The 14,788-nt window shown below is 34.8% G+C and overlaps 1 protein-coding gene across 1 annotated transcript in view; it reads left to right on the top strand.

Annotated features, from left to right (window-relative positions):
• Nucleotides 1–213: 213 nt before the first annotated feature.
• LOC123550268 (DNA (cytosine-5)-methyltransferase PliMCI-like) overlaps nt 214–14,788 on the top strand; it is a 34,445-nt gene continuing 19,870 nt past the window's right edge. Inside the window, exons 1-15 of the mRNA XM_053524154.1 lie at nt 214–410; nt 1,893–1,941; nt 2,370–2,477; nt 6,387–6,486; nt 7,032–7,237; nt 7,681–7,729; nt 8,854–8,938; nt 9,222–9,368; nt 9,689–9,818; nt 10,736–10,868; nt 11,603–11,754; nt 12,579–12,665; nt 13,087–13,317; nt 13,926–14,009; nt 14,457–14,581. Of these exons, the coding sequence (XP_053380129.1) occupies nt 358–410; nt 1,893–1,941; nt 2,370–2,477; nt 6,387–6,486; nt 7,032–7,237; nt 7,681–7,729; nt 8,854–8,938; nt 9,222–9,368; nt 9,689–9,818; nt 10,736–10,868; nt 11,603–11,754; nt 12,579–12,665; nt 13,087–13,317; nt 13,926–14,009; nt 14,457–14,581 (1,739 nt within the window). The 5' untranslated portion in view covers nt 214–357. The remainder of the gene's footprint in view (nt 411–1,892; nt 1,942–2,369; nt 2,478–6,386; nt 6,487–7,031; nt 7,238–7,680; nt 7,730–8,853; nt 8,939–9,221; nt 9,369–9,688; nt 9,819–10,735; nt 10,869–11,602; nt 11,755–12,578; nt 12,666–13,086; nt 13,318–13,925; nt 14,010–14,456; nt 14,582–14,788) is intronic.

Genomic DNA, 14,788 nt, shown 5'->3' with positions numbered 1-14,788 from the left:
TTTGTTTGTTGCGACAGTCAGCTAGACGATTTGGTGGTGTTAGGCCTATCGCACGCACCGTTTTAATGGATTAAACCATTTTATTTTTAGGGAGCACAGTTTTATATTTTTGTACGGACATTTAGTTTCATTGGTATTCAGATAAAATTTCAAGGAGAGTAGGCGTTTTATTAAACAAACACCAGGAAAATCAAAATAAGAGCGATAAAATTTGGACGCTTATTTTACTGTTATTATTATTCCCATCACTTTTATCTGAATTGTGCCCTGTATGAAATGGAACATTCCAGTATAAATTGCGGGAAAAGTAAACCGCGATAATTCATTTGTTTACCTTTTAATCTAAGTTTCTTGAGGATGCCAGGGAAAACAGAAGAAGCTGTGTCAGTCTCGGAAGACATCAAGAAAAAGTAATTGTTATAGTTTAATTCTCATGTTTTTGAAATTGCCGTGTTTTGTTTACGTGCGTGATTAGTGACAAATTGTTAAGTGTAGTGGTATCCGGTTAGTGTTGAGACCGTATTAAATGACGATTTCTTAAGTTAAGTAATGTACATCGGTGAAAAAGAACACGTTTATCATCATATCAAAGTGGAAGCATTGCAGAAATACTTTGTTCATTAAATTAGAGATGTTGATGAATGAATTGTTCGTTATAGTTGTTCTCTTGACTTAATTGCACCAGGCTTTTATTGCCTGATCTTGCTTACTTTTATGATCATTGATGACATCATCATTTTCAGAAATTGCCTCACTGAAGTATACTTGTGACTGAATAGTTCTGGCTACCATAACTTAAGTGACACTATTTTGTATTTTCTGTTAAGCAAAGAAGTATAAAATACACAGAATGGCACCAGGAGATAATCTCGCGTAAGCTCTTGTCACTGCTTTATCTTATTGAAGCATTTGCTGACTTGATCACTCGTGATCAAATCAACAGACACTTACTAAAAGTATTACACTGGTGATATGGCCAGCATGTAATAAATCGAATCTGGTCCATGGCAACTGTTGATTTCTCTGACTTCCAATCATAAATTCATTCCTTCTCCTTGTAGAAAATACTAATAACATTAAAAAACACCATTATTATTGTAAACAAATGATCTGATAGAAAGTTTTTCAGGACACAAATTTTTATCCTTCTGCTGTCTGTTTCATACACTGGTAGTACGAGGTCTTATTTAGTTCCCACATGATGTTGGCGAGATTTGCTGTATATGCCTTTCAAGTTGCGGATCTACTTATTTTTATAGCTCTTTGTGTTATGAAAACTGTTGAAATTACATTTGTCTTCAGAATCTCTGCTTGACATTAATATTTTGCTGATTGGACACAGAAATAAAGATCATACTTATGTGGGAGTTATAACTCTTTTTTGCTGACTTTTCTGCTTCCGGCAGTGCTTGGAACCCTGAAGAATAAAATACATGTTAATTTGAAAGTAAATGATTGTGATCTTGGGTATTTGCGATTGGTTCTAGTAGTACTGTTTTGACCAGACTACAGAAAATAAAACTCAGTTCCTACCCGAAATCACTATAAGTAGAGACTGCCCATAAAATATGAGCCGCACCATGAGAAAAACAACATAATGCATTTGCGACCAGCATGGATCCAGACCAGGATCCATGCTGTTCGCTGACAGTTTCTTTAATTGCAATAGGCTTTGAAAGCGAACAGTATGGATCCTGCGTTGATGCGCAGGCTGGTCTGGATCCATGCTGGTTGCAAACACATTGTTGATTTTCTCGTGGCGTGGCTCATATGCATTTGTTTCAGCAGTTTGAGTAAAGTCCAAGTCAACAGAAACAACTGACCAAATGTAGTATTGCCTATTTATTATATAACAAACATACCTGCATCAATGATTGATAATTCTGTTTCAGATTGGAATGTTTAGATGTTGAGCTTAAGGATGGAGATATTACACAAAAGGTAGTGAAGCCAAGCGAGTATAACTCATTTCATCACTAACTAAACATTCAGTATTGATTTGTATTTAAGCATTTTATGTTAACTGTTTATAAATTATAATGTCTTTGTTGATGTTTTAGTTTTGTCAAATTGTATTTTCTGTTAGCTGGTTTATGGAAGATCTTGTTTGTAAACAGATGCCTGCCCATTGGTGCCCATGCCAAAAACAATACCTGGAGGGCACGTGGAGTCTTCAATGCCAACAGAAGCTAGAAATGTTGCCATATGACTTAAAGTTGATTTGTGTCAGTTTAACTTCTCAATGCAACAAAAAATTTGTATGAATTAGGTATTTAGTTTTAAGAAGTGATACTCAAGATTTTACTGGATGGTGCATTTGAAATTTGAAATATAGATCTTTTAATTTTTTTTCTTTTTTTTTTTTACAGGGATATTGGAAGAAAAAGTGGCGGCTTTTTGGTGATTTGATCTCAGATGATGTCAAACAGAAAGTTGGTGATGTTGAAAGCGAACTTAAGGAAAAGTTAATAACTGAGGTATTTTTAAATAATAATTAGTTTTAACAGTCAACCTATGCTTACATTAAATAAATGTGATTAGCCTAGTTTCAGGTGATTTTAATCTTGAATTTTAGCATATTGCAACAAAGTATGGTTTGATCTTGAAAGATGAATTGATATGTTAGTTACAGTTTCAGTTATAGTTTCAGTTATACAGACTGTCGTCTGATATTTTGTCATGCTTTTTAGCTCACCTGTCACAAAGTGACAAGGTGAGCTTTTGTGATCGCGCGGTGTCCGGCGTGCGTGCGTGCGTAGACTTTTCCGTGTGACATCTCTAGAGGTCACATTTTTCATGGGATCTTTATGAAAATGGGTCAGAATGTTCATCTTGGTAAATTCTAGGTCAAGTTCGAAACTGGGTCACCTGCAGTCAAAAACTATGTCAGTAGGTCTAAAAATAGAAAAACCTTGTGACCTCTCTAGAGGCCATAATTTTCAATGGATCTTCATGAAAATTGGTCAGAATGTTCACCTTGATGATATCTAGGTCAAGTTCGAAACTGGGTCACGTGCGGTCAAAAACTAGGTCAGTAGGTCTAAAAATAGAAAAACCTTGTGACCTCTCTAGAGGCCATATGTTTCACAAGATCTTCATGAAAATTTGTCAGAACGTTCACCTTGATGATATCTAGGTCAAGTTTGAAACTGGGTCAGGTGCCATCAAAAACTAGGTCAGTAGGTCAAATAATAGAAAAACCTTGTGACCTCTCTAAAGGCCATATTTTTCATGGGATCTGTAGGAAAGTTGGTCTGAATGTTCATCTTGATGATATCTAGGTAAAGTTTGAAACTGGGTCACGTGCGGTCAAAAGCTAGGTCAGTAGATCTAAAAATAGAAAAACCTTGTGACCTCTCTAGAGGCCATATATTTCATGAAATCTTCATGAAAATTGGTCAGAATGTTCACCTTGATGATATCTGAGTCAAGTTCGAAAGTGGGTCACGTGCCGTCAAAAACTAGGTCAGTAGGTCAAATAATAGAAAAACCTTGTGACCTCTCTACAGGCCATATTTTCCATGGGATCTGCATGAAAGTTGGTCTGAATGTTCATCTTGATGATATCTAGGTCAAGTTCGAAACAGGGTCATGTGCGGTCAAAAACTAGGTCAGTAGGTCTAAAAATAGAAAAACCTTGTGACCTCTCTAGAGGCCATACTTGTGAATGGATCTCCATAAAAATTGGTCAGAATGTTCATCTTGATGATATCTAGGTCAAATTCGAAAGTTGGTCACGTGCCCTCAAAAAGTAGGTCAGTAGGTCAAATAATGAAAAACGTTGTGACCTCTCTAGAGGCCATATTTTTCATGGAATCTGTATGAAAGTTGGTCTGAATGTTTATCTTGATGATATCTAGGTCAAGTTTGAAACTGGGTCAACTGCGATCAAAAACTAGGTCAGTAGGTCTTGAAATAGAAAAACCTTGTGACCTCTCTAGAGGCCATACCCTTGAATGGATCTTCATGAAAATTGGTCAGAATGTTCACCTTGATGATATCTAGGTCAGGTTTGAAACTGGGTCACGTGCCTTAAAAAACTAGGGCAATAGGTCAAATAATAGAAAAACCTTGTGACCTCTCTAGAGACCATATTTTTCAATGGATCTTCATGAAAATTGGTCAGAATTTTTATCTTGAAAATATCTAGGTCAAGTTCAAAACTGGGTCACATGAGCTCAAAAACTAGGTCACTATGTCAAATAATAGAAAAAACGACGTCATACTAAAAACTGGATCATGTGGGAAAAGGTGAGCGATTAAGGACCATCATGGTCCTCTTGTTTCATTGACCTTTACTCTGCTAAATTTCTAAAATGGACTGGTCCATCACTCAATTTGGGCAGTACTACTACTTTTCCAAAGGGACATACATGCCATATCTCCCGCCGGGAGACTTTTTCTCCCGTATTTTCAGTATATCTCCCAGTCTCCCGCCGGGACATCAAAACCTCCCGTAAAAAAATTAAATTAAAAAAAAAAGTCCTCTGTCAAAAAATCGTATCTCGGACCACATGTAGACCTTTAGAAAATACTTGAAATTCAATATCGAGTAGCCCGGAAATAGTCTTCAAACATAATTTTCATAGTTGTCTATAATCCCTAGCTTATTTATCGAGAGATACACGCCTGAGGCATTAATTATCTTACCACCTACTGTCACCATCTGCAAACAATTAACCATTTAATCTTACCCGTAGGCAATTGTAAACATGTGCATGCGAGATTTTAGACTGATTCAATAACATCAAAGCTACTGATCCGTAGTTTTTCAAAACAATATGTAAACCAGTCTTAAAATTACGTCATTTTACCGCCACCTGCCAAAGTGTACTTTCGTTTTCGCTGACCTCAATATTTATCGGGAAACACTCTTTTCCCATATTTATCGAGCCATCAGAGGATAAGACAGGTTAGTGCTAACACCGAGTTTATGTTTCTCAATTTAAGTACTTTCACAACATGCAAAAAATCAACAACGACTTAACAAAATTGGCGAGTTTGTGTCAGACTACACAGAATTTCGGACAAACATGAATTCGGATAAGTGAATTTACTTTGCAATTCATACTGCCCGAATAATTGACTGCCATTCCTTTGTGATATTGTCATGTTGCAATAATTGATGGGAGAAGAATTCCCAGGTTAAATACATGTAGTTTTAATCTAAATATGGACAATCCAGCAAAAGAACGACTTTCATTTTTGTTTTAACAACTTCATTTATGAAAAGAAATGACTGCCCTTAAAAGACTGTTTTGACATGATATCTCCGCAATCTTTTGAGTATTGTATGCTTAAACATGTCAAAAAGATCACTCTCTCCAGATGCAGAAGCATCAAGACATAAACCAAAAACAAAGATCCTGGTTCAATCTTTCATGGAATTCTGAATTTCCTTGGATTAAGTTAAGTGCTATAAGTAATAATCATGCATTCTGTACACAACTGTTGGCTCCACTCATCAATTCAATGTAAAAGAACTTGATGATTTTTTCATGAAAAACGGCTATTTAGCGCGTAAAAAATGAGCGAATAAAAGTGTCCCTTATTTTTACCAAATCTCCCTTAAAAAAAGCCCTGCTGAGGCAAATCTCCCTTATTGACCGTCTGAAAACATGGCATGTATGAAGGGGTGTTCACTAAAAATTTACTGACTGAATAGTGAACAGTGCAGACCCATGATCAGCCTGCACTGGTCACAATGAGAAGACCACTTGCTGCCAGCAGGCTAAAGGTTAATAATTATAATCTAATCAAACAGATAAAACATGAAAAATATCTGTTTTTGTGTGATTATGAGTATGTCATTTAAATAGTCTTAAAGGGTAAGGGAAGCCTGACAATAAGTTAATTTAATATGAAAGACATTCTCAAGCCGTTCATATCGCTGAAAGAATTTTTAAAATCGGACCACTATTGAAAAAGATATGGCAGTTTGAAATTTAAGAAAATGGCTGATCACGGAGGCAGCCATTTTAGTGTTTATAACGTCATTTACACACTGCTGAATTTTTATATAGCAAATATTTTAATAACCTTTTAAATAGATTAATTTTCATATTTTTCTTGAGTGTAAGGTGTATAACATGATAATTTCTTTTATTATAGCTGGAAAAAGTAGAGAAATTATTTTACAGAAATAAGTAAATATAGTTTAAATGTGTATCTAAAAATATAATAAATCCGCCATTTTTTGTTGCCATGGAAACAAAATGGCCGCCAATTTGACTAAATATTTAAATGCTCATAACTTTTTCATTTTAATCCGATTTTGAAAATTCTTTCACTTCTTTAAATGATACAAGAAATCCCAGCTGACGAAATTAACTTATAAACAACGTTGCCTTTCCCTTTAATTAATGTTGCTTGTATTTTGTTTACAGAAAGGATATTTCAAGCGTTTAGAGCACCTTTTCGAAGCTTTTTGGAAATCTGTAGATCTGACTGCTAACAATAAACCCAGGGAGACTGGAAAATTTAAAGGTATACTGATGTACTTTTTGATTGATTTGGAGCAGTTCACTTAAGATCTGTTTCAACAGAATTCATGTTTTGTATAAAAAAAATTACTTTCAAGTAATATTCCCCATTTAATACAATGTTAAACTTTGTATATGTTGTCAAAATTTTGACCTTGGTTATAAAAAGTTTTAATTATATATAGATTAAAAATTAAACCAAGTACCCCATACTTGTGAAGCATATGTTGTATAACAACAGATACTTTGCAGAGTCCATTAAAATGTTACAGAAAATATCTTGAAGACATTTAAAAGCCTGATTTAAATACAAATTTGACTGGGGATCACAGTACACATATTTGTTACAATTTTTACCACAATTGAGGGGGGAAAGAACATGTATAGATTCTTTGCAAGGACTTCAGAGGAATAGTGTATTGTTGAGGCTCAAGAAGATATGAAAAATAATGAAGCCGGCATCGGAAGGCCATGTGTTTCAGTAAAGAAAATGTGCAGTATCATGTTAAATTTTGTCTTGAGATTTAACTGTTGCAGATAATTTTGCAGATTCTGAGGAAAGCCCAGATAAGAATGGACATAATGGTAGTACTCAGAGCGAGGTAGAGGAAAATGGGTGTAATGGCGGGGGCGACTGTGACACTGCTCAGATGGAGACTGGAAAGAATGGTGACCATGGCAATGATGACATTCAGGTTGAGAATGGAAAGGGAGATACGTCCAAGAAGGAAAATGGAGATGAAGAGATAAAGAAGGTTGTTATTTTGTCTTTGTCTTTTCTTTTTTTCTGAAATATTTCTTAGCAATATTTCAATATCTGGGCCAGTAATCACCAGTGTTTAAAGTCTGAAACTTGTTACTTAAGAATGGCAAATATTCAAGTCTTAATTCTGTTTAAAGCATACATGTATCTATAGTAACGCCAAATGTTCTCATAACACTCAAATCACTTAACAAGTTACATGATGTAGCAAGTCATTTTGATAGCATTGCCATCAGTAACAAGTCATACATCAGTGATTCATTCTGTTTTGTACATCTGTTTCATGTATGAAAATTGTCCATAACCTCTAGGGAACAAGTTAGTACAAGTCAGAAATAATGGTGTGCTCTCTGGTCTACTGGCAACCAGTGTGTTCCAGATAATAGTTTTAGCAACCCTGCATTCCTGAACTTAACATACTTTATATAATAACAGGAAGAAGAAATGGAGGTTGAAGACATTCCTGAAGACCAAGAGAAGTCAGGTAAAACACTATACAGTAAAGTTCCGCTTAACGACCGGTCCGAAAATGAGACCATTCCGTTAATACGGGCAGTTTTTAAAAGAACCATTTTTTTCCTCTATAATTTAATGGTCGTAAGGTCCGAAAATGCGACCGGTCCGCTATTACGTAATACGGCCACTTTTTAAAGAACCAAACTGTCAGATTGTGTTGTGTTTGGTCTCTTTAATGCGACCGCTCAACAGTTATCGAGTGTCAACTAATTAGCAGTTATGCACTGACTGTCTCAATTTGCAACATTACCTAAGGATGGTTTACGACATGCGGCAGAGACGTGTGAAAAACAAAATAAGTGACCGAGAAATGGCTAATTGATTGTTTGTTTATATCATGTGGCATTACTGATTGTTCGTTCAGTTAAAACTGTGTAACGAAACTGAAGTGTATTGATTCGGCACATGTATAAATTAATTAGATAATTGGAATTGCAGCAAGTGGTAATTGTACCCGATTTTCGGATGAGCAAGCAATTAAACTAATTATGTTTTGAGCGGAATTTTACTTTTTAATAGGATATGAATGTTTCAAAATCATTGCATTATTGCATTTTACAAAATTCAATCTTTTAATAAAATTTAATTTTGAATGATAAAAATTGAAGAACGTAGTCAAAACTTGTTTAGAGTAAATGTTTGTGCTGTGTTAGGAGAGGAAGGGGTTGCGTAAGAGTGGGTAATTAGACATTTTATTTTAGTGCAGTGTATTAGAGATTAAATGACAAACATAGGTTTATTCTATAACATGGATTTTTTTCTGAGTATCATTTTGTAGGGTCTCCATAATAAGACCGACTCAAAAATAAGACCACTTTTTATCAGTCCCTCGAGTTATATTCCATTGAGGCAGTACTATGAAGTTCGTCATCAGGCACTTGGCTACTAATAGTCAACGTTACTTTTATTACTGAAAAATTGTTGAAAGAGATTCTTAAAAAAACACACATTTTTCATGTAATTTTTGTAGACTATAGTTAAATTATTTGAGATGTTGTTGTTCTAACTTGGATTGGAGTAAAGACAAAATAAAGGTGTTTGCTTTTGTGTTTTGTAAGTTTGAAATGTGTCATTTAGTAGAAACTATTTTAGACTCGCCAAAGAGCAAGCGGGGTCGACAGAAAAAGGATAAGAAGACCGGTAAACAGCCATCCATAATGTCAATGTTCTCAAAAGCGTAAGTTACGTATGATTATTTTCCAAGGGAATGAAATATACGTTTCAGTAAACTTTCACAAATAATCAGGCATGTTTGAATGTATTTAAACAGGTTTTTTTTGGAAGCATGAAATTTTTCAGGATTACAACCTTTTTGCAGAATTGTAACAACTCTGTTAAAGACACGAAATTAATTACTTTCAGGTTGCACTTGTTTTCAGTGTTATTTATTGTGTTAAATTCTAATTAAGTCTGGACTCTGATTTCTTATTTCATAATGAATTAAGGAATAAATTTGTTAGTAGTTCTCCAAGTCAGAAGAGAAAGTCTACAGTTGATGATGATGATGTTAAAGTGGAGCCAAAAGAGGAAGAGTCTGAAGCACAGGATGAGACTGCAACAAAGAAACCAAGAATTGATAATGATGATGACAATACTGACGAGAAAAGGTAACACAAAATTTGACCTGGCCTGCTCAATTTATGGATTTGCCAATTTATTCTAACTTGATTGTGTAAAAAGGCTTCAAGGTAGTATATTTCTTGAAAAAATTGCATTTGACAATCAATCTTATCCAAAAGAATATTTCTAGTGCTGTTAACAAGTCAAAGAATATTCAGATGATTAACTTAAATGCCATATCCTGACAACATGATAAAATTGCACTGTTATACTTTATTGTTTAACAGATTTTGTTTTGGATCTTGTTAAAACCTTGTAATCATGAGGAAAAACTAAGTTTTTGACAGACTTAATTCATACTTTTCAGAGATCTAAGACCAAAGTCTGAGGAGACCACAAAGTCAAGTACTCCTAAGATCCCACTGAAATGTCTTCAGTGTAAACAGCTTCTGGATGACCCAGATCTGAGGACATTTGCAGGGCCCCCTGAAAATGCTGTATGTGTTTTATATCATTCTATGAATTAAAACTCAAAAAGATTTCAGTACTAATAAAAGAAGAATTTTTCAGTTCTAAAGCCAGACTGAAAGCATTTCTCAAAAATTTGTTTCGATTGGAAACTGTCTTTGGTTATCCTGGCTTTTTTTGTCACTGATATTAATATGGTGACTTTAACTGCAGTAGACTCATAGTGAAGAATCGTAGATTGAAAAATAATTTTGATACACACACTCTCAATTAACCTTTAGCATGCTAGATAAATTGTGGTCTACTGGAAATGTCGTCTGCTAAAATTGTAAAGTTCATTCAATTTGCTCCAAAATTGGAAGAAATATTGTCAGAGTAGCAAACAGCTTGGAACCTGATCAGACGCCGATTTAATCGGCGTCTGATCTGGTTCCAAGCTGTTTGCAAAGGCTGTTAAATTCGCCTGCAGTAGGCTAAGGGTTAGTATGTTCTAGTACATGATAATCCTTTTATCGTGGGAGGTCTTTTCAACAGTTAACGCATTGCATCCCATTATTTGTGGCAAGTTTGTTCCTTGCCTAAATTTTTGTTCTGATAATCGTGAGAGTTGTGCCTGAAGATCCCAACTGTCTCTGTTCACGGGCGAGGAGGACAATATAGACAGCTATGACGAGAGACCTCAACACAAGATCACACAGTTCAGGTAGACTTTTACAATATTTCTCATGTCAGACATGAACCTCTGTTGGCTCAAGTCCTACACCATTTGTTTTGTGATGGAGCCCTGAAAGTTGATGGTTCCACCAATGCCAAAAATAGCTCTAAGTGCACCTGCAGTCTTCCTATAACATTAAAGATGAAATTGCCTTATAATGATGTGTGTTATGTGAATTACTTCAAGCAATACTTATTTCATTGCATATTTGTTGTTTTTCATGTATGACAGACACTCATCTGTGCCATTGATACAGCTGATAGAGTAAAATATAAACGTATTTCTCGGGTTGTGAAGCCAATATATGAACCCAGTCCTGAGGTGGTATCCGACAAAAAACAGGACCAATCAATTCATGTGGACGGCAAGGCTTTGATGGGGGGAAATCCTCTGTAGTCATACTGTAGGGTAGTTTCAGTAGCAAGACTGTAAATTTTTAGTGTATGCAGGATGATTTGAAATGCAAGAAAATGAATTTTGATAAATTTATTGTGGTATGAGGTATTGGGCAACATTCTTATTGAGAAAGAAAATAGTTATACATTGAAATTGGTAAAAAGAATTTGAAATCAGACTACAAACAAACAAAATACTGCAATTTGAATATCAATTTTAATGAAACAGCAACCTTTCTTAGTACAGTGGCATTATGCTACTTAGGCTATACAAAATATGATATTCATTGCAAAATTATGTTTAAAAAGCTCACATGTGGAACTTAAGCTCAAGGTGTACACTTCAACATGCAAAAATTCATTTTATATAATGACCTATAAAATAAGATTATTTTAGTTGTTACTCATTGACAAACAAATTTTAATGTGCAAGTAAGTAAAGAACGATCACATCACTCTGCCCAAAATGGTTCAGTTAGTTTAGTAGAATTGAAATGTATATTTTGAAGATTTTTCCCCCCAATTTTAGTGTTTCATCAAGTTCTTCCTAATAAGAGAAGTTGCCAAAATTTAATGTTGCATGTTTCTTTTTAACTAGGCGATATTTCTATTAATCCAAAATGATGAAAAACAGATTTTAATTAATTTAGCCATATTTTATTAGATATGATGAGTGCATACATGTTGAAGAATACTTTTACAGCATTTGCTGAGTACATCTTAATGAAAGGTAGTGAGAGTTACTCCCCTTTCATGGACCAGATGCAAGAGAAAATCAACATGAGCAAGATTGTTATTGAGTTCCTGGTTAAAACACCCGAGGCCACATATGAAGATCTGCTGAATAAGATCCAGGTATCTGATTATGTTTTCATTTCTATTCATAAGCACTGTGTGTGTAACAGTACATACAGTTAAACTTGTCTGTAAAGACAACCATTTGGGAAGAGAAAATAGTGGTTTTTGTCGACAGGTGGTCTCTTATCAGAGGTAAATCCACACAATTTTTTTCTAATTAGGAAGAGAACAGTGGCCTTTGTAAGGTTTTATGAGAGTGGACTTCATTAGGAGGTAGTCTGTAGTCTATAGCAATGTTTGACTGTTTCTCATTACTTTTATTTAACTGAACACTAAATATATTAATGAGTCAAATAGTATAATGAGAGGTACATAATCATAAAACATTGGATTTGAAGGGTACATCTTTTAATATGTAACAGTTTTATTCAACTTCTTTTCTGTAGATCCAGAACGTGTAAGTTACAGACACATTAATCAAATTTGAACAAACAGTAAATGATATGATGTGTTTACAACACAGTCCGCCAGCTGATTTGCAAGCTTTACGGAAGACCGCTGTCTCAGACGCCCAATTTGTGATAGATCAGGGCCCAAAGTTTCGACGAGCTGCTGACCAGATGAGAACTGATTTAACCACACGTGTATGACGACCTTTCAACTAGCTGGTGTCACACTGGCAAAGGTTAGTGAAATCAAATTTTAGCATGATTCCACAGTTTTCAGTCATATGAAAATTATAGATATATAAGATTGTTTAATGCTTCTATGATCAAGATGAGGGGACTGTTCAGGCAATAAATTAATTTTTTATGAATTGAAGTCTTAAGCGAAACTTCATTATGATGTTTTGCTACATAAATTTAAATCATTTGTGTCAGGCGAGCAATGAGAAAAGACAAGGTAGTGAAGAAAGTTGTACCCAAGCAGACTGGCTTTCAACAACCCCTTGTGATTCGATGTTCGCAGTATGTTCAGGGACAGTAGATGATCAGGCATGAAAGAAACAAGAAACGTAGATGTGAATCGTGGGATGATTCAATTGTAACTGTTATGTCTTTGTGATAAGTTTATTTGCTCAGTAAGAATCGTCAAGGTTTCCATCTGTAAGCTACTTATAGGTATACTTGTTCTCTGAAATGGCTAAACCCAAACACACTGTTCTTTGCCAAAGACAGAGGGATATGACTTGTTAGTCCATATTTATGTGTCATATATGTGCAAAAACTAAGATTAAAAAGTGGCAAGTAAGAATGGTAGTTCGGAAATCAAATTGATTCAAAGTTACAAAATTCGTGTGACAAAAAGATTTAGAATTAGAAGCACAAAAAGAGGTAAATTCAAAATGAAGATGTGTGTGAAAATATCAGCAATATGTTTTATCTATAGGCATGCCAGTCACCAGACTGTGGTAAATGTGCTGCATGTAAAGATATGGTCAAGTTTGGAGGCAGTGGTCGGGCAAAACAAGCATGTCATGAGAGGAGATGTCCCAACATGGCAGTGAAGGAAGCAGAAGATGACGATCTTCTTGACGAAGAGAATGATGATAAAGTTCCCTTGGAAAGCAAACATCAAAAAGATACAACTGCTCATCATAAAGCCTCCGCAAATAAAAAGGTACATGTCATCATTTAAGGTAACAACACACATTCGATAAAATCATTTGTGTAAAATACAATATAAATGTAAACCTGAAACATTTTTGGAAAGGTCTTTTGTATTTCTAAACAAATAAGTCTGAGAAGGTTTACATATTTGCTCTAAGATTAATAAAGATATTAACAAAGATTTTAATGAGTAAGATCTCATTAAGGTATGTCTTTATCGTAATTTACGTTTAATAAAAAACTTTCGACCAAATTAACCCGTCTTGATGTATTTATTACTAAAGAAAGGTATGTTATTGTGCTAGCATCAACATTGACAGAAAAAAAACAAGTAATTCATATACAGTCAAACTTTGTTCGCTCTCGAACTCGACGGGACTGGATAAATTTGTTCGAGTTACCAGTAGTTCTAGCCATCGAACAATATACATTATACAGGGACATTATGCCGTGACCTGATGATGAGTTCGAGCGAAGGGCGTTGCATGAAATATCCGAGTTCGAGCGAACGAAGTTTGCCTGTAGATACTAATAATAATTATGCTGGTAGATACCTGTATTTTGATTTTTCTTTTCAATCAATAACAGCAAATGAAAAAGTTAATATTGTGTTGACAGGTTGAGTTGAAATGGAAAGGTTCACCTATCAAGGAAGAAGGCAAGAAGAAATATTATCAAACAGTTGTGTTGGACGGAGTGGAGGTAAAGGGATTAATAGTAATTTTAAAATGGGACACCATATCTCTCTTTAAAGTGGGAAGATGTTGGGATATGACTTGAAGGTATTTTGTTTGTATTGGTTTGTATGCATCTGAATAACACTCTTTTTCTTCCTGTGCCAAAAATTGAGAAATTTTTTAATGGTCTCAGTCTGGCCGAGAGAGCATTTGAAACGTTATTATATTGTATGTACTGTGAAATGGTGAATATTTGTGCGGGGGCTAAGTATCGTGGGTTTTGCAAAATAAAATTTCAACAGATTATTTTAACTTCAAAAGAAGTTGAAATCCACAAAATGTTTTGTCCAAAAATTCAGGATATTGTGTCTACGAATGTGCCTTCTTTCCTACATGTATGTTGATATGAAAGGAGGTGTTATTTGTATGTATTAGATATACAAGTCTGTTACTGTTGTGTATATATGAATAGGTATCAGCTGGTGAATGTGTCTCAGTTAAACCAGATGATCCAACCATTCCGCTCTATATTGCACGTATTGCCTACATGTGGGAGGATAGTAGAGGCGATAAAAGATTCCACGCTCATTGGTTCTGGTAAGTCAAATTGAACATTAGATATACGGATTTCCAGACTGCTCTCATTTTGAAACTCAGATATTTCCCAAAAAGTTTCATAAAATGTATAAACCGTCCAGTTCTTTTCCATTTTGTTTGTAATTCTAAGGCAATATCCCACAGTTTATGATATGACATCCAGATGAACCGGTTTTTAGATAGATTGAACTTTAAATGACAAAGTTT

The sequence above is a fragment of the Mercenaria mercenaria genome, chromosome 15 (assembly GCF_021730395.1).
Source record: "Mercenaria mercenaria strain notata chromosome 15, MADL_Memer_1, whole genome shotgun sequence".
In the NCBI taxonomy this organism is placed as follows: domain Eukaryota; kingdom Metazoa; phylum Mollusca; class Bivalvia; order Venerida; family Veneridae; genus Mercenaria; species Mercenaria mercenaria.
The sequence above is the reverse complement of the archived record's forward strand: the minus strand, read 5'-3'. Positions and strand labels throughout refer to the sequence as shown.